This window comes from Indicator indicator, chromosome Z (genome assembly GCF_027791375.1).
Source record: "Indicator indicator isolate 239-I01 chromosome Z, UM_Iind_1.1, whole genome shotgun sequence".
Lineage (NCBI taxonomy): Eukaryota > Metazoa > Chordata > Aves > Piciformes > Indicatoridae > Indicator > Indicator indicator.
This window is the reverse complement of record NC_072053.1, coordinates 2,087,421-2,102,998: the sequence shown is the minus strand read 5'-3', so window position 1 is coordinate 2,102,998 and position 15,578 is coordinate 2,087,421. Positions and strand designations below refer to the sequence as shown.

At 41.0% G+C, this 15,578-nt stretch overlaps 1 protein-coding gene across 1 annotated transcript in view; it reads left to right on the top strand.

Moving 5' to 3' along the window:
- ADGRV1 (adhesion G protein-coupled receptor V1) overlaps nucleotides 1–15,578 on the top strand; it is a 366,634-nt gene that overhangs the window by 80,841 nt on the left and 270,215 nt on the right. Inside the window, exons 47-57 of the mRNA XM_054397457.1 lie at nucleotides 589–755; nucleotides 838–981; nucleotides 1,414–1,521; nucleotides 2,344–2,596; nucleotides 3,265–3,387; nucleotides 4,616–4,838; nucleotides 5,315–5,519; nucleotides 6,924–7,070; nucleotides 12,487–12,742; nucleotides 14,351–14,559; nucleotides 15,151–15,324. Of these exons, the coding sequence (XP_054253432.1) occupies nucleotides 589–755; nucleotides 838–981; nucleotides 1,414–1,521; nucleotides 2,344–2,596; nucleotides 3,265–3,387; nucleotides 4,616–4,838; nucleotides 5,315–5,519; nucleotides 6,924–7,070; nucleotides 12,487–12,742; nucleotides 14,351–14,559; nucleotides 15,151–15,324 (2,009 nt within the window). The remainder of the gene's footprint in view (nucleotides 1–588; nucleotides 756–837; nucleotides 982–1,413; nucleotides 1,522–2,343; nucleotides 2,597–3,264; nucleotides 3,388–4,615; nucleotides 4,839–5,314; nucleotides 5,520–6,923; nucleotides 7,071–12,486; nucleotides 12,743–14,350; nucleotides 14,560–15,150; nucleotides 15,325–15,578) is intronic.

Here is a 15,578-nt window from a genome sequence, read left to right as displayed (position 1 = left end):
GAGAATAAGGACAAACAAATACATTTGGTAATGGTTTTCAACTGAAAGCAAGGAGATTCAGACAAATTTTTTACACTGAGGGTGCTGAAACACTGTCCTGGGATGCCCAGAGAGGTGGAAGTTCCCCCCACCCATCCATGGAACCATTCCAGATCAGGTTTTTGGGGCTCTAGTTGCAGATGTCCCTGCTGGCTGCAGGGGGGTTAGACTAGATGACATTCAAAGGTCCTTTCCAACCCAAACCATCCTTTTCACTCTGTGCTTCAATGATTTTGAAGTTTCTTTGTCACTTTTTTCACTACATGCTAATTTTCTCGCTAGCTAAATTCCAAACTGAATCAATCTGAATCAGACTTTAGTTGCCTACACATCTTCCATATGCATTTGTAATACATTTAGTGCTAAGCTCTCGTGACATCATCAGTACTATGACACTTCCATACATTGACATACATCAGCTATTTAGAAACAGCTTGAACACTGAGCTATGATTTCTGATGCTAGGTCTGGATTTTGGCAGGTAAGTAGTGAAAAAGGAATTGAAGAAGACCTCAAGAGTAAACAATATTTTATTTTTCTGTATTGCAGGGGGTAGTATCAGTGTCCTGTCTGTCTTCCAAAGTTTTGTGGAAGAGTCAGCTTCTGGCTGGTGCTTCTTCACATCAGGAGAAATCCTATATGGTGTTCTGATGCGTGCACCTCCAGCCACATCTTCCACTCTCTACCTGTGGAAAGGAGTTTTTGTTCCTGTCGAGGTAGATATTTGCTAGCAAACACTAGGCATGCTACTTAATAAAGAATTTAAGTCTCAGTTTTACATTTTTATTCCATTTACAGAATTTCAATCTGTGGAATCCTAAGAGTTGTGTGTTTTTCCAAATCCATGGCTCTCCCTACCTTGTGATTACTCATGGAGGAGACAGACAGGAAGCTTCTGACAATAGCGTGTATGCATTCATGCCTGGACGCAGACTGTTGAAGGTAAATTAGTTGTACTCAAAAAATCATAAAAGAATACCTGTGGGGAGGACCTCAGGAGACCTCCAGCCATGTTTGAGAAACAAACAGTCTGTGCTGGAGCCCTAACACTCTGGGTGTCTGCTCTGGTTTTATATTTGTGTTTTGAGTGTGGGGGAGAATGACCTGAGAAGAGGGGTAAGGAATTGTGGAGCAATCAAGTGGTAGAACATTTTGTGAAGATTTATGAAAAACACACCGTGTTACATTAATTTTGTGATAGACATGTTTCTTTAAATTGTAAAATTACATCTCAAAAATATTAGATGGCAGTAATACTTTTTATATTTTGTGTTTTATATGAAATGTTGCCATTTTAGAGAATTCCTGTATATATGTATAAGCTTGTCACTTGATTTGCTTCGAAACACCATTTTTGCCATATCTCCATCACAGATACAGACTCTTTCTATTTTGGATACCAGACATGTGGAACATTTTTCTGTGGGTGAAGAAGACTATTTGATTTTTGTGAGTCACACAACCAGTTCCAGTTCCATCCAGGTTAGGATGCACGTGTCTTCTCTGCCTTTCCTTTGGTAGTTTGGCTAGTTTTGAGTTTGAAATATGAAAGAATAATCGTACAACCATAGAATGGTGGAGGTTGGAAGGGACTTCTGGAGATTATTGAACTCCCCTGCCAAAACGGGATCGCCTAGAGCAGATCATGGGAGTACATCCAGATGGGTTTTGAATGTCTCCAGAGAAGAAGGCTCCACAACCTCTCTGGGCAGCCTGATCCAGGGCTCTGTGACCCTCACAGTAGAGTTTTTCCTCATGTTGAGGTAAAACTTCTGTGTTCCAGTTTGTGCTGTTGCCCCATGTCCTATGACAGAACACCACTGAAAAGAGACTGCCCCCTTCTTGACACCCTCCCTTCAGATATCTGTAAACATTAGTGAAACAACTATGAAATTTCTGAAAAAAATTACTGATATTTCTAAGGTGGGTTTATAAGACTTAAAATTATAGACCTTTATTTAAATTTAAATGCAGCAATAATCTCTCTCTACATCAACATCTAACTCATATTTGGTTTAATTTTATTGGTAGTGTTAATTATGTTTTGGAGTCTAGCATATTAGACACCCATAAGAATAGGAATAAATTCTGACCATGACCATGTTCATCTGAAGAACAGGCACAGCTGCTTGAAGTAAGGTAGTTACTTACTAATGTTCCTCTACCTTAAATTAGAGTCCACCTTAGTAATGAGGAATTTGGTTTATTCTTAAGTCTTTCCAATTTTTCATCATGACAGTTTCTCTTTTCTTGATGCTAATTATGAATATATAATGAAACATTTTTTTTTTCATATTCCCATAGGTTTTCCATTGGGATAATGATATATTTGTGCTGCATCATCAACTTCCACTTCACAGAGCCCTGAAGATAGCCTTATTTCGTAGAGGAGGCATCATGTACCTGTTAGTTTCTTTGTCAGATACTACCCAGAACATGCTCTTGTACCAGTGGCTGAATAATGAGTTTAGGAATCTTCATCAATTACCAGCAAAAGAAATAAAACACATGGAGGCCTGGACTTCTGGATCTGATATCTACCTAATTACTGCAAAAGGTATGTAGAAGAAGAAAAACACTAAGTTTGCTAGGTGTGAGCTGGCTCATTTGGTAGCAAAGGAATTTGGGGTAGAGTTTATTTGGGGATTAAAGTATTGTTTGAAAGTGACAATTTACTGATAAGCATTTTCTCAAATTAATCTCTGTTTTTATCCATCAGAAAATAACAACATTGTGTTCTCAGGTGGTTTTGAAACTAATTACATATTTTCCCAAGAATAATGGGAAATAATAACTCTCTTGATCCAGCTATTAATTGCATTCTTCTGAGCATTGTGGTATGAAAAGGTTGTTGGTTAGTAAATTATTATTATTTTGAAAAATATATTACAATTACGACGTTTTAGGCATTGTTTCATGATGGTAGTGCTATGCATATTGAAAAATTTCTGTTGCAGTCCATAAGTTTCTTTCAAGTTGGTTGTTTTCTACTAAGACATATTAGTGTGTTCTGATATGTGCAGAAAAGCCCTTAGAGGATCTTAATGGATGTCTCATCTCATGGAGATCCATCTTGGCTGTGGACCGAGTAAAAAGAAAAATATGACAATTGATCTCACTTTGTAATTGAAGATGCCAGACCTTGCCTTTTGAGTGGCTGCTAGTTTGAGATTTAAATAACAGGCAGCAAAATAATGTACATTTTCTCATTTTGCTTCTTTGTAGAATCTGGAAATTCATCTGAAATTTTCATCTGGGAGACAGGGCAGTCCACCTTTAGACACTTTCAGTCTCTTCCAGTCTGTGGTGTAAGAAATATCCACGTTTTCATGCCTCCTTCAGGTTTAGGTAAGATTTAAAGGACACTATTTCGCTCTGAAATGGGTCAAGAACTGGCTGGAGGGCCGGGCCCAGAGAGTGGTGGTGAATGGTGCCACTACCAGCTGGCAGCCTGTCACTAGTGGTGTCCCCCAGGGATCAGTGCTGGGCCCCATCCTGTTCAATATCTTTATTGATGATCTGGATTGAGTCCATCATCAGGAAATTTGCAGATGACACTAAGTCAGGAGCAGGTGAGGATCTGTTGGAGGGTAGGAGGACCCTGCAGAGGGACCTTGAGAGGTTGGATGGGAGGGCAGAGGCCAATGGGATGAGATTGAACAAGGCTAAGTGCAGGGTTCTGCACTTTGGCCACAACAACCCCAAGCAGCACTACAGGCTGGGGTCAGAGTGGCTGGAGAGCAGCCAGGCAGAAAGGGACCTGGGGGTACTGGTTGATAGTAGCTGAACATGAGCCAGCAGTGTGCCCAGGTGGCCAGGAGAGCCAATGGCATCCTGGCCTGTATCAGGAATAGTGCAGCCAGCAGGAGCAGGGAGGTTATTCTTCCCCTGTACTCAGCTCTGGTCAGGCCACACCTTGAGTACTGTGTCCAGTTCTGGGCTGCTGAGGTACTGGAAGGTGTCCAGAGAAGGGCATGAAGCTGGTGAGGGGCCTGGAACACAAACCCTGTGAGGAGAGGCTGAGGGAGCTGGAGGTGTTTAGCCTGGAGAAGAGGAGGCTCAGGGGAGACCTCATTGCTGTCTATAACTACCTGAAGGGAGTTTGTAGCCAGGAGGGGGTTGGTCTCTTCTCCCAGGCAACCAGCAGCAGAACAAGAGGACAGAGTCACAAGCTGTGCCAGGGGAGGTCTAGGCTGGATGTTAGGAGGAAGTTCTTCACAGAGAGAGAGATTGCCCAGGGGAATGGGCTGTTCAGGTGGGTGGTGGAGTCACTGTCCCTGGAGATGTTCAAGAGAAGCCTGGATGAGGCACTTAGTGCCATGGTCTAGTTGATTGGATAGGGTTGGGTGATAGGTTGGATTGGATGATCTTGGAGGTCTCTTCCAACCTTGGTGATTCTATATTTGTTCAAATCCTCATTTATAATGCTGAAATTGAAAAAAATATTTGTGCTTATTTAATTAATCTTACCATACTGTCAAAGTTACTATCATTGTGCTACTATGGGCATTTATGGCATTACAAGGAGAAATTTCAAGTATATTAATAAATGTTTCTTTTTTTTGGCTCAATGTAGTTCACATCCTCCTGTCTGGTGAGGACACAACCGTATTGTACTCTTGGAACTCAGAAAAGAACCAGTTCTCTGCAACGCTGGAAGCCCCATGTGCAGATCATATCACTTCAGCTACTGCAAAGTCTCTGAACTCCAGCAAGAGCCTGATTGCTCTGTCCACAGAGTCTGTCTCCCAGATTTATGAGCTGACCACCATCTCCAACCAGTCAGATTTTATACCTAGGTAGGTTTTCTCAATTTATATGACTTTCTCCCAGCTCTTGCATTTCTTTTTTTTTCCTGTGATACTCTGCTTATTACAGTGCAGAGCCTCACCTACTCCTGTGTAGTACTCCTGCTTATTAGCACTACAGAGAACTTTTCACAGGTGGGTTTAAGATAACCTGAAGTCAAATGGCCTCGTAAGTGGCTTTAAAGCATGGCAAGAAAAGACTTGCAGTTAAGAATTTATTTCTTTTTAAAGGTTTTGCTAGGATACATAAATTACTTTCCTAATTACTTTCAGTTACTCTGAAAACTTATAGCTTTTATTTGAAAAAAACTAGCACAAACTCCATAATTTTTAAACCTCAGTTACTTCCTTAGGCACATAATAATTCTAGCTCCAAAAAATGCTCATTAAATTTACAGCAATGCTGTCAAAGTTCATTGATCAGCCATCCTCAGTTTATAATTATTTGATGTGTGTTTTTATGCTAGTTCAGGTGAATTGATATTTGAGCCTGGGGACATGGAAGCTGTGATAGCAGTCAATATCCTGGATGACATCATCCCAGAGGAGGAAGAATGCTTCAAAGTACTGTTGAAAAACCCTAAGGGAGGTGCAGAGATTGGTGTTCATGGCTTTGTTAACATAATTATTCCTTCCAATGACAATGCCTACGGAGTCATTGCATTTGCTCAGGTAAAACTTCTAAGGTAAATCATTAAAATAAGAACATGTCATTTCTGCACACAAATATATTTAATCTGCAAAGCATGTCAGAGAGTTGTTTTTCTAAAGTCTTGTAGCAGCCTGAGATAGTTTTAACATCTATTCAGCATTGCTGTGTGATTGTGATAGAAAACAAAGTGATAGTTTGTTCCTACTGTGAGATTTTTATAATCCCCTCACATGTGGATTAACACAGTCATGTATAATTTTGGTTTTTCAGCAACCTAAATGTTGAGTTGTCAGATGGCATATGTGATGTCATCATTCAGCCGCTCTGGTTGGTTAATCAAGGGTCAGTCAACTGAACAAATAATAGAATTAGCAAATGCAGTGGGTTGGAAGGGACCCTCAAAGATCATCTTGTCCAAGCCCCCTGCAGTGAGCAGGGACGCCTCCAACTAGATCAGGTTGCTCAGAGCCCCATTAAGTTTGATTTTGAATGTCTTCAAGAATGGGGCCTCCACTGCCTCCCTTTAGCAACCAGTTGCAGTGTTCCACCACTCTCATAGCAAAGAACTTCCAATCTAAATCTACTCTAAATTCTAACCATTGCCCCTCTTCCTATCACTACAAGCTCTTGTGAATAGTCCCTCTCCAGCATTCCTGTAGGGCACCTTTAGGCACTGGAAGGCTGCTGTAAGGTCTTCCTGGAGCCTTCTCCAGGCTAAATAGCAGCAACTCTCTGAGCCTGTCTTTGTAGGAGAGGTGCCTCAGCCCTTTGATATCTTTGGATGATCTGAAGATCCTTTTCCCCTAAAAAAGTGGGTTATGTCACAAGATGAGCCAGTCTGCCAGAACAAAATAGTTTCTTCAGAAGAATATCAGACTGAAGGTCTTATTTGGTGTGGGTAATCCTTAAAGCATCAAATACTGCAAAGTTATCTAGACAGGTAAAAGGTAAATGCATATTGAAGTTAGAAACCACAGAAGAGTTGTGACTGAAATTAAACATTACATCTGGTCTCCTGAGAGAAGGGTGAGTAACAATAAAGTAACAGCAGTGAAAATACATCTCTCATGAAGGTCTACTTGTTTGTTATCTGCTTCATACAAACAGGACTATAAAATACTGCAATAAATAAACAAAACAGTAAATTGAAACAAAAAGCACTGAGTTTTTTTTGCCTTAGGTTAAAGAGGCCTGACAATTGTAGTTCTTAGATCCATAAAACCTTTTTTGAGTATTGAGTATTTTTGAGTATTGAGAAATTTAGAAGGTGTAAATTTAATGCATGAATATGCATTTAGCTACTTAATATTATATTAATTTACTGATACTCAGTGTCACTGGTCCCCATTGAATACCCAGAACCCTAAAGAAACTTTTCTTTATAACTGAAAAATGCTATGCTTCTGTTACTTCCTGTTTTCCAGAGCTCTTTGTTTAAGCAAGTTGAAGAAATGGAACAGGACAGCTTAATCACCTTGAATATTGAACGTTTAATAGGAACATATGGACGAGTTACAGTGGAGTGGATTGCTAATGGGAGTACAAGTGATGTGTTTCCAGCCTCAGGAATGGTATGTGATGACATCACTGATAGGAGGGAAGCACGGAGGGTATTGTGTCAGACAATAGATGCAGATGTGCTGAGAGAGGACAGTACATGCCCCACTCTTCTGTTAATTCCTGCTTCCTGCTTCTTTCCTCTGATTCTGGCAGCTTGCAGCTCTGGCTGGCACATAATACTGCAGCATCACTCTCACAAAGATATGCCAGGCACTAGAAATGTGTATCTCCAGTATCCTGTTCCCATCTCACTTTCTTCCTGCTGTGAGATCCAGCTACTCTGTCAAATCATCTGCATAGGTGGGATTCTGGGAGTGTTTGCTCTTCATCCTGACCTTGTCAATACAACTGAAAGCCTCAGAGGCTCAGGGGAGTATCACAAGTCCCAGTTTTCTTCTTTTATGAGACTGTTTAGATTTCCAGCCATGTTGAAATTAATTTTCCTGCTAGCCAAACTTCCAAGGATGCCTTAGGATTGACAGACAAGTTCTTTAAGTCAAGGGCTTCCACCTGGTGGCCGTCTGTAGAAGACACAATGCCCTATAAGCTTTGAGCATGTACAGCTGTAGCACAAACCACAGCTGAAAGAAGCAAGGGCCAAAATCTGGTAGAAATAAACTTTATGCCTGCAAATAGTGAGTCTGAAGTCAGATTAAAAAAAATCAGAGACAAACCAACAGAGGGAACCCAAGGTTGCCAATACAATCATTATTAAAGTACTTGTTGAGCATTCCAGGTGGAATGCTCAAGCAGTGATTTCCCTGCAAAGGTTTGTAGGTAGGAGGAGGCAGAAAGGTGTAAAGTAAAAGAATATTTTTAATTGGAAAATTCTATTTATCCTTCAGTGATCTAGACACGTGTTCATTTTTGAGAGAGTCTTGATCAAATGACCAGTCCCTTGAATTTAAAAATAAAAACATGGACAAAACATTTCTCAATCATTTATCTTGGAAACAGACCAAACCAAACCAAACCCCAAACCAAAACAATAAAGCTGTTGGTAGACATTTCTTCCATTAAGCAGTGATCTTGATACATGTTACGTGTTTGTCATTGTTTTGACGTAACTATATATATTGTGAGTTGACCTTGGCTGGCTGCCAAACACCCACCTAGTTGCTCTTTTACTGCCCTTCCTCAGCATGACACAGGAGAAAATAAGGTGGAAAAGTTTGAAGTGAGGGCAGTTTAATAAGAAAAGCAAAAGCCTTGCATGGAAGCAAAGCAAAAAAAGTTTATTCAGTGCTTCAATGCTTATTCAGTACCTTGAATCTATGGAAGTGAGATACAGCAATGTGGAAGCCCTATTGAATTGCTTCTGAGTCAAGATTAGAGATGTTATCTCTGAGGGAGACCTTACAGTAGGTATCTGATACTGACCTCCAAACCAAGACAATAACACAACAAAGCAATATTTGGATCACTTAAGCAAGCTTCAGGTCAACAGAACCTGGTTCTTATGGTACTATCTTAGTTAACTTCACCTACCTAGACATTTGTTGAAAGAACAATACAGCAACTGAACATCATCCATTGTGTTCCTGGCATTTGGAGGATTGCTTTCTGATACCAGCATTAAATGTACAAATCAGGAGCGAGGAACTGCTAGACTTGCTGTTCACAAACTGAGAAAACCTGCTTTGTGATATAAATCTTGGTTAGTGATAGCCTCATCTGCAGTGCTCATAGTATTGTAGAATTTGGGATGCTGCTGAGTGTGCTGAAGGTTAGTACTAAGGTTTAGATTTTAGAAGAGCAAACTTCAGCTTGCTCAGAACTCAGTTGGGAAGGCTTCCATGGGTAGCTTTCATGGAGGATAAAGGAGCTAATGAGTGCTGTGACTTCTTCAAAAACAGTCTCCTGCAAGCACCAGTTCATCCCTTTAAAGGCAAGGGAAGTATGTGGAGCAAGAGACACTCTTGGCTTAACTGTGAGCTTCTGAGCCTGCTCAAAACACAAAGAGAGATGTACCAGAGAGGAAAAGTGGATCAATACTGGTTAAGAACTACAAGAGCATTACTAGGGTGTGCAGAGATACAATTGAAAAAGCAAAAGCTCAGCAGGAATTGAAATTGGCCAGAGATGTCAGAAACTACAAATAAAGGTTGTTCAGATATGTAAACAGCAAGAAGAAACAGAAGGAAGATACTGGCCCACTGTTAAACAGGAGAGGTGAATGGCTCACCAGTAACCCTGGAGTGGCAGATGTCCTCAACACTTTCTTCACCTCTATCTTTACTAGCACTGTTAGGCCCAAGGCTTTGGAAACAAAACTACAGGCTGATGCAAACGTATATCCACCATTAGTGAAGGAGGAGCTGATATTGGAACTGTTACAGGAGCTTGACCTTTACAAATTGATGGGCCAGGACATTATCCACCCTGGTGTCTAAAGAAAGCTTACTGGCATTATTGGGAGGCCAGTCTCTGTAGTTTTTGAGAAGTCATGGAGATTAAGGGATGTACCAGAATCCTGGAAGAAGGTTAATGTCACCCCCATCTACAAGAAGGGATTATAGAAGAATTCAAGAAATTACAGGCCTATCAGAATTTCAGTTCCTGGGAAAGTTATGGAATGAATCCTGCTGAGGCAATCATAAGTCCCATGAAACACATAAATGGGCAAAGCCAGCATGAAGTCATAGATTCATGGAATCAGCCAGGTTGGAAGAGATCTCCAAGGTCATCCAGTCCAACCCAGCCCTATCCAATCAACTAGACCATGGCACTAAGTGCCTCATCCAGGCTTTTCTTGAACATCTCCAGGGACAGTGACTCCACCAGCTCCCTGAGCAGCACATTCCCCTGGGCAATCTCTCTCTCTGTGAAGAGCTTCCTCCTAACATCCAGCTTAGACCTCCCCTGGTACAACTTGAGACTGTGTCCTCTTGTTCTGCTGCTGCTTGCCTGGGAGAAGAGACCAACCCCCACCTGCCTACAACCTCCCTTCAGGTAGTTATAGACAGCAATGAGGTCACCCCTGAGCCTCCTCTTCTCCAGGCTAAACACCCCCAGCTCCCTCAGCCTCTCCTCACAGGGTTTGTGTTCCAGACCCCTCCCCAGCTTCATGCCCTTCTCTGGACACCTTCCAGTACCTCAACATCTCTCTTGAATTGAGGAGCCCAGAACTGGACACAGGACTCAAGGTGTGGCCTGACCAGTGCCGAGTACTGAGGAAGAATAACCTCCCTGCTCCTGCTGGCTACATTATGCCTGATGCAGGCCAGGATGCCATTGGCTCTCCTGGCCACCTGGGCACACTGCTGGCTCATGTTCAGCCTAGTATCAACCAGCACTCTCAGGTCCCTTTCTGTCTGTCTGCTCTCCAGCCACTGTGTCCTCAGCCTGTCGTGCTGCTTGGGGTCACCAAGGGTAGATCATGTTTGACAAACCTGATTGCCTTCTACAGCAGAGGAACCTGCTCAGCTGGCTCACCTGGCAACTTGAGTGATGGATGTTGTCTACCTCATGTCTCTAAGGCTTTCCATATGAGAGAAACTCTTGACCTGTGTCTAGATAAGTGGTCTGTGGTGGCTGGGAACTGGCTTATTTTCAAACTACCAACCTGCCACAGGTGTCAATATTGGGTCCAACAGTGTTTAAGATCTTCCTGATCTGGACGATGGAAGCAAGTGTGATGAATTTTGGTGGTGATACCAAACTAAGTGGGGAAGTGAGTATTTTGAAAGGGAGAACCACCCTGCAGGAAGACCTGGATAATCTGGAAGAGTGAGGTAAAAAGAACCTTATGAAGTTCAATAAACAAACAAATGTGAGTTCTTAACCCAGGAAAACATAATCCAGGAATGCAGGACATGCTGGGATTGTCCAGGTGGGGTGCAGTCCTGTGGAAAGAACTGTGAGCATCCTGGTTGACAACAAACTCAATGTGAGTGGACAGGGTGCTACAGTGGTAAAGAAAGCCAACAGGATGCTGGGTTGCATCAAGGACAGCACAAGCAGAGGCAAAATCATTATCCTGCTCTACTTGGTGTCTGACAGGCCACATCTGGCACAGTATGTTCAGGTTTGGTCCCCATCATGCAAATGTATGTGCACAGGCTGGAGAGTATTTAGATAAAGACCACAAAGATGATCAAAAGACTGGGAAGCTGCCCTGTGAGGAAAAGACGATAGAACTGGGTGTGTTCAGCTTGAGAAATAAAGGCTTAGGGGGACCTTCTCACCATGTTCCAGTATTTAAAGGGCTGATACAAAGAAGATGGAGAATCTCTTTTTTACATGGAGTCCCACAGAAAAGACAAAGGGTAGTGGGTACAAGTTACTCCTGAGGAGATTCCCATTGGGCTCAAGATCTTTTTACAAGGAGAGGAACATTTTTCACAAGGACAATCAGCCACTGGAATCACCTCCACAGGGAAGTGGAGGAGTATCCAGCATTGGACACCATTAATACTCAGCTGGACAGGGTGCTGGGTGTCTCGGTCTGAAGGGTGAGAGAGACTTGGTTCTTTTTTTGAACATTCCTGTGTGTGTTGTGAAATTAAAGGCACAAATGAGGCCAAATATCCAAAAGTGAGGCTATTTGTTAACAGAATAGAGTGGATGGAATGGAAGGGAGATAGGAAAATGTAGAAAGAGCAGCAAAGGAATTATATTACCACCCCGCAGTCCCCAGCCCCAAGATGATTTGGGTCCCAGGAAGGGTGCTGCCGCTTTGGCTTGAAGGAGATGTCATCCTTGTTGGCTGTGCTACCCTGTGATGGAGGAGGGGATGGAGCGATCCCAAAGTCCAAGTCTTTCTCTGAGCAGCCTCAAGCATGTGTCTCTTCAGTAAAGATGTCTTTTCTCTTCTCCAGGAGTTCTTCCTTTCTTCTTACAGCAGGCTAAACTTAGGGCATGGCTTTTCTGGTGGTGGTGGTGGTGGAGAGAGGGTTCCTGGACTGCTTTCAGGTGATGGTTTTTCTCTCAGTCTTGCTCTCTGAGCTGCTAAGGCTCAGTGATTTTACGCAGTTAATGGCAGCTCCCCCTGGCCCACACTGTAGTCACAGTAATGCATATGTGACTGCCAGGTGTGCTATCAGTGGGCAGAGCTGACCGACGGGCAGGATGTTCACAACAATCTTGTCTTCTGTTGGACATTCCAGAGGGTCTTTTCACCATCCCTTCCCTGGGCAGCTGATGTCTGGGAGCAAAGGTGATTTTATCTTTGTTGATTCGCATCAAGAGGGACAAGATTTAGTATCTTACACTGGGCCATCTTGTCTAGACCATGCTTTTGCCAAGAAAAGTTGGACCAAATGATCCTTGAGGTCACTTCCAACTTGGGATTCTGTGGTTCTGTGAGATGTACATGTATATGTATATAAATGTATTTAATTGACAGGATTTTGCAGAACAAAACAGCACTGAGAAGAACTTGGACTATTTTTTTTTTCTTTTTTCTGTCTCCCTCTAAAATTGTAGATTACATTTTCAGAAGGCCAGGCCCTGTCCACAATCACCCTGACAATTCTGGCAGACCGTGTTGCAGAGCTTTCAGAGACTGTGGAAATCACACTCACCCATGTTAGCACTGTTGGTGTTCAGGATACCACCAGAGGAGCTGTCATTGATCCCAAAAGGGCAAGAGCTCTACTTACCATTTTACCCAGTGACTCTCCACATGGTGTCATTGGGTGGCATATGGAGTCTCTCTTTGTCAGAGTCACAGAGCCAGAAGGTAAGACTGTTTCTTGATTCTTAGGGATTAAAAAAAAAATGCATGATTTTTTCAAAGCCAGCATTATTTGAGCTATAATATTGGCGCAAAAAGTATTAAAAATGTGAAAAATATAAATTATATAGGATATAGAACATAAATGTGCAATCTAAAATGCATTACATAATATATACATTAGATTATATTATTTATATATATGTATTATGTATAATTTATATTATATACTAATTTTAAGCAGAAATTTTCTATTAAAAATTGAAGTATGAATATAATTTAAAATATGAAACTATGCTGTTTCATTTAATACATTTTATGCTGCATTTCACAATGAATATTTCAACGTCATCCAGTAATTTTTATTTAGGAGTAAACTATTAAAATCCTGACATCTTGTATTGCAAATCACTAGTACATGTGATACATTTATTTGGATACAAAGATCAACTTCTTAATTTAATGGGATTAATATGTTCTTTAATTTACATAGAAAGACTTCCTCATGAGTTGTATCAAAAACGGATTGTTTTTTTATTTTGTTCTGGGGAAGGAAGAGAGGGAGAGCGAATTTTGCTTTAGGAAAACTGAATTTTCTGCTTGCCAGCTGTGTGCTTGATTAGGTTATGTCAGGTTTCTCTCCAGGCACCAAGTGAAATTGTGAAGGACCTGCCAGGCAGCTGGCCAGAGGACTCATTCTCTACAACCTGGTGGTTTTCCAGCAGCTGCCTGATGGGCTATTCATTCTTTAAAAGCCCAGCTGAAATTTCCTGACAATTTAATCATCTGTTCGTATTGGCAAATAAAATTTACGAAAAATACGTTTTCCATTGCAGCATTATTGCAGATAAAACCTCCTCACCACTTCTGTTTTAAATTGTATTATTGTTGCCTCTAACACCTGAAACTACTGTGAGTGGGTTATGTTGGATCCTTACGCACACATACACTGTAGAAGTTTGTACTTTGAAGTTATGATTCAAGACATGTTCTTAGTCTTCATTTGTTTATCTTCCAATTTTTAAATACTGAATTTTTACTGAGTTATATACAGGTGCTATCAGTGAAGTAGTATCTAGGTAATACAAGCAACAGAAACCAGTCTGAAGTGCAAAGCTTGTTGATTTTTACCTATTTCCTGTACCTCTTTCTTCAGTCATAAACCCAGCACTTGTAGCTGGAAAGAATTACAAATCTCTTTTACACAGGGAAAAAGGATCTGGGCCTAACAGATACAAGAGTATCTCATTTTCTTCAGTATTGGCATTCAGGAAATGTAAATTTTACAGCTAGAGTGACTCCCTCCAGTGCTACCTTCAGGTTGGAAGGGATCCTCAATGGTCATCTTGTCTAATTCCCTTGCCAATGAGAAGGGACACCTCCATCCAGATGAGGCTGCCCAGGGCAAGAATAAAATAGAGTTCTTAGGAGGCCAGGGAAAATAGTGAGATGGGAGTTTTGAGGGGAAAACTGAATAGAAATGGCAGTAACTGTGAAGTAGTCTTTTAAAGCTGTAAATACTCCCTATTTAATTCTTCCCCTAGACTTGGTTTTAGTATGCTTTCCCGACTTACACACTGTGTGTTGTGTGTTTTTCCCCCCACCTTGTTACACGACAAGTGAATTCAACTACTCTTACTTTACAAATCGTTCGAGAGCAAGGCATCGTTGGAGAGATTGAGATTCAGCTGAGCACTGCACCTAACCTTGAGCTCCCCCTCTCCAACCAAGCAACAGAGAATGAGGACTATCTACTGGAAAAGAAGACAGTCATTATGCCAGAGAATGCAAAAATAACTTCTGTTGTAGTCACTATTCTGCCTGTGAGTAGTCTGACAACAACTTCAGCTAATAATGTGTGTTAAGGAAAATGGTGCTGTTCCTACACCAGAAGAAGGATGTAGCATTCTAGAAATGGCTAAGGTGGGATTCTTGCCTTGTCAGGTGGTTGTATGTATGCAGCTATCCCTTTCCAAAGAATTCAAGTACCCATCACTGAGAATGAGACCAATTCTTTCTTTTGTTGTAGTCCTGAATTAATGACAAAAGTATGAATTACAAATACCTTAAGTGCTTGCTGTTTTTTCAGCCTGTTGAAGGCTTTTGCAGAGGATTTATTTTACTATGCTTACCTTTTAAGAGATTTTTTCTGTAGTTCAGGATTTATTTTATTTCTTCACCAAAAACATGTATATTTTTTAAGTACACCTGGAATGGAAGTTTTCCTTTCAAGTTCTTTTTCAGTTATTGTATGATGTGAAGCATGTGATTGGTGATACGGTCCCAAGTGCTGAGAATTATTGGACAGTATGAAACCTATAAGTAGTCAGCCTCCTGTATTGTAATTTAACAGTGCTTTACTAAAAAAAAAAAAAAAAACAAAAAAAGAAAACGCATTTAAAATATTTTTGCAGGACAATATTCCAGAATTACACGAAGGATTTATAATCAATATTACCGATGTGCAACTGGTCGATTCTCACACTGGAGGTCAGCCAAGTGTGAAGAGGCTTGGGTTAGAAATAGCTGAAATAACAATTGAGGAAAATGATGATGCCAGAGGAGTATTTAGTTTCAATGTTACCAAGGTAAGTAAGCCTGAATGAAAAATATTTGAAGTAGCATTCCAGCATGACAGTGTTTTCAGACCAGTTTTGATAGGGTTCTAGCAGGCTTTCTGACATTGAATTATTTGTGGTCAAAAGACCACATATGAGACAAATAATGCCTTCTTAAAAGGTTCTTCACAATTAATATATTAAATTTATTAAGGAGATGGAAGTGCTAAAACTGTGTTGAGGAACATTATTGTTTAATTTATAAATGATATGGAAAATATTAA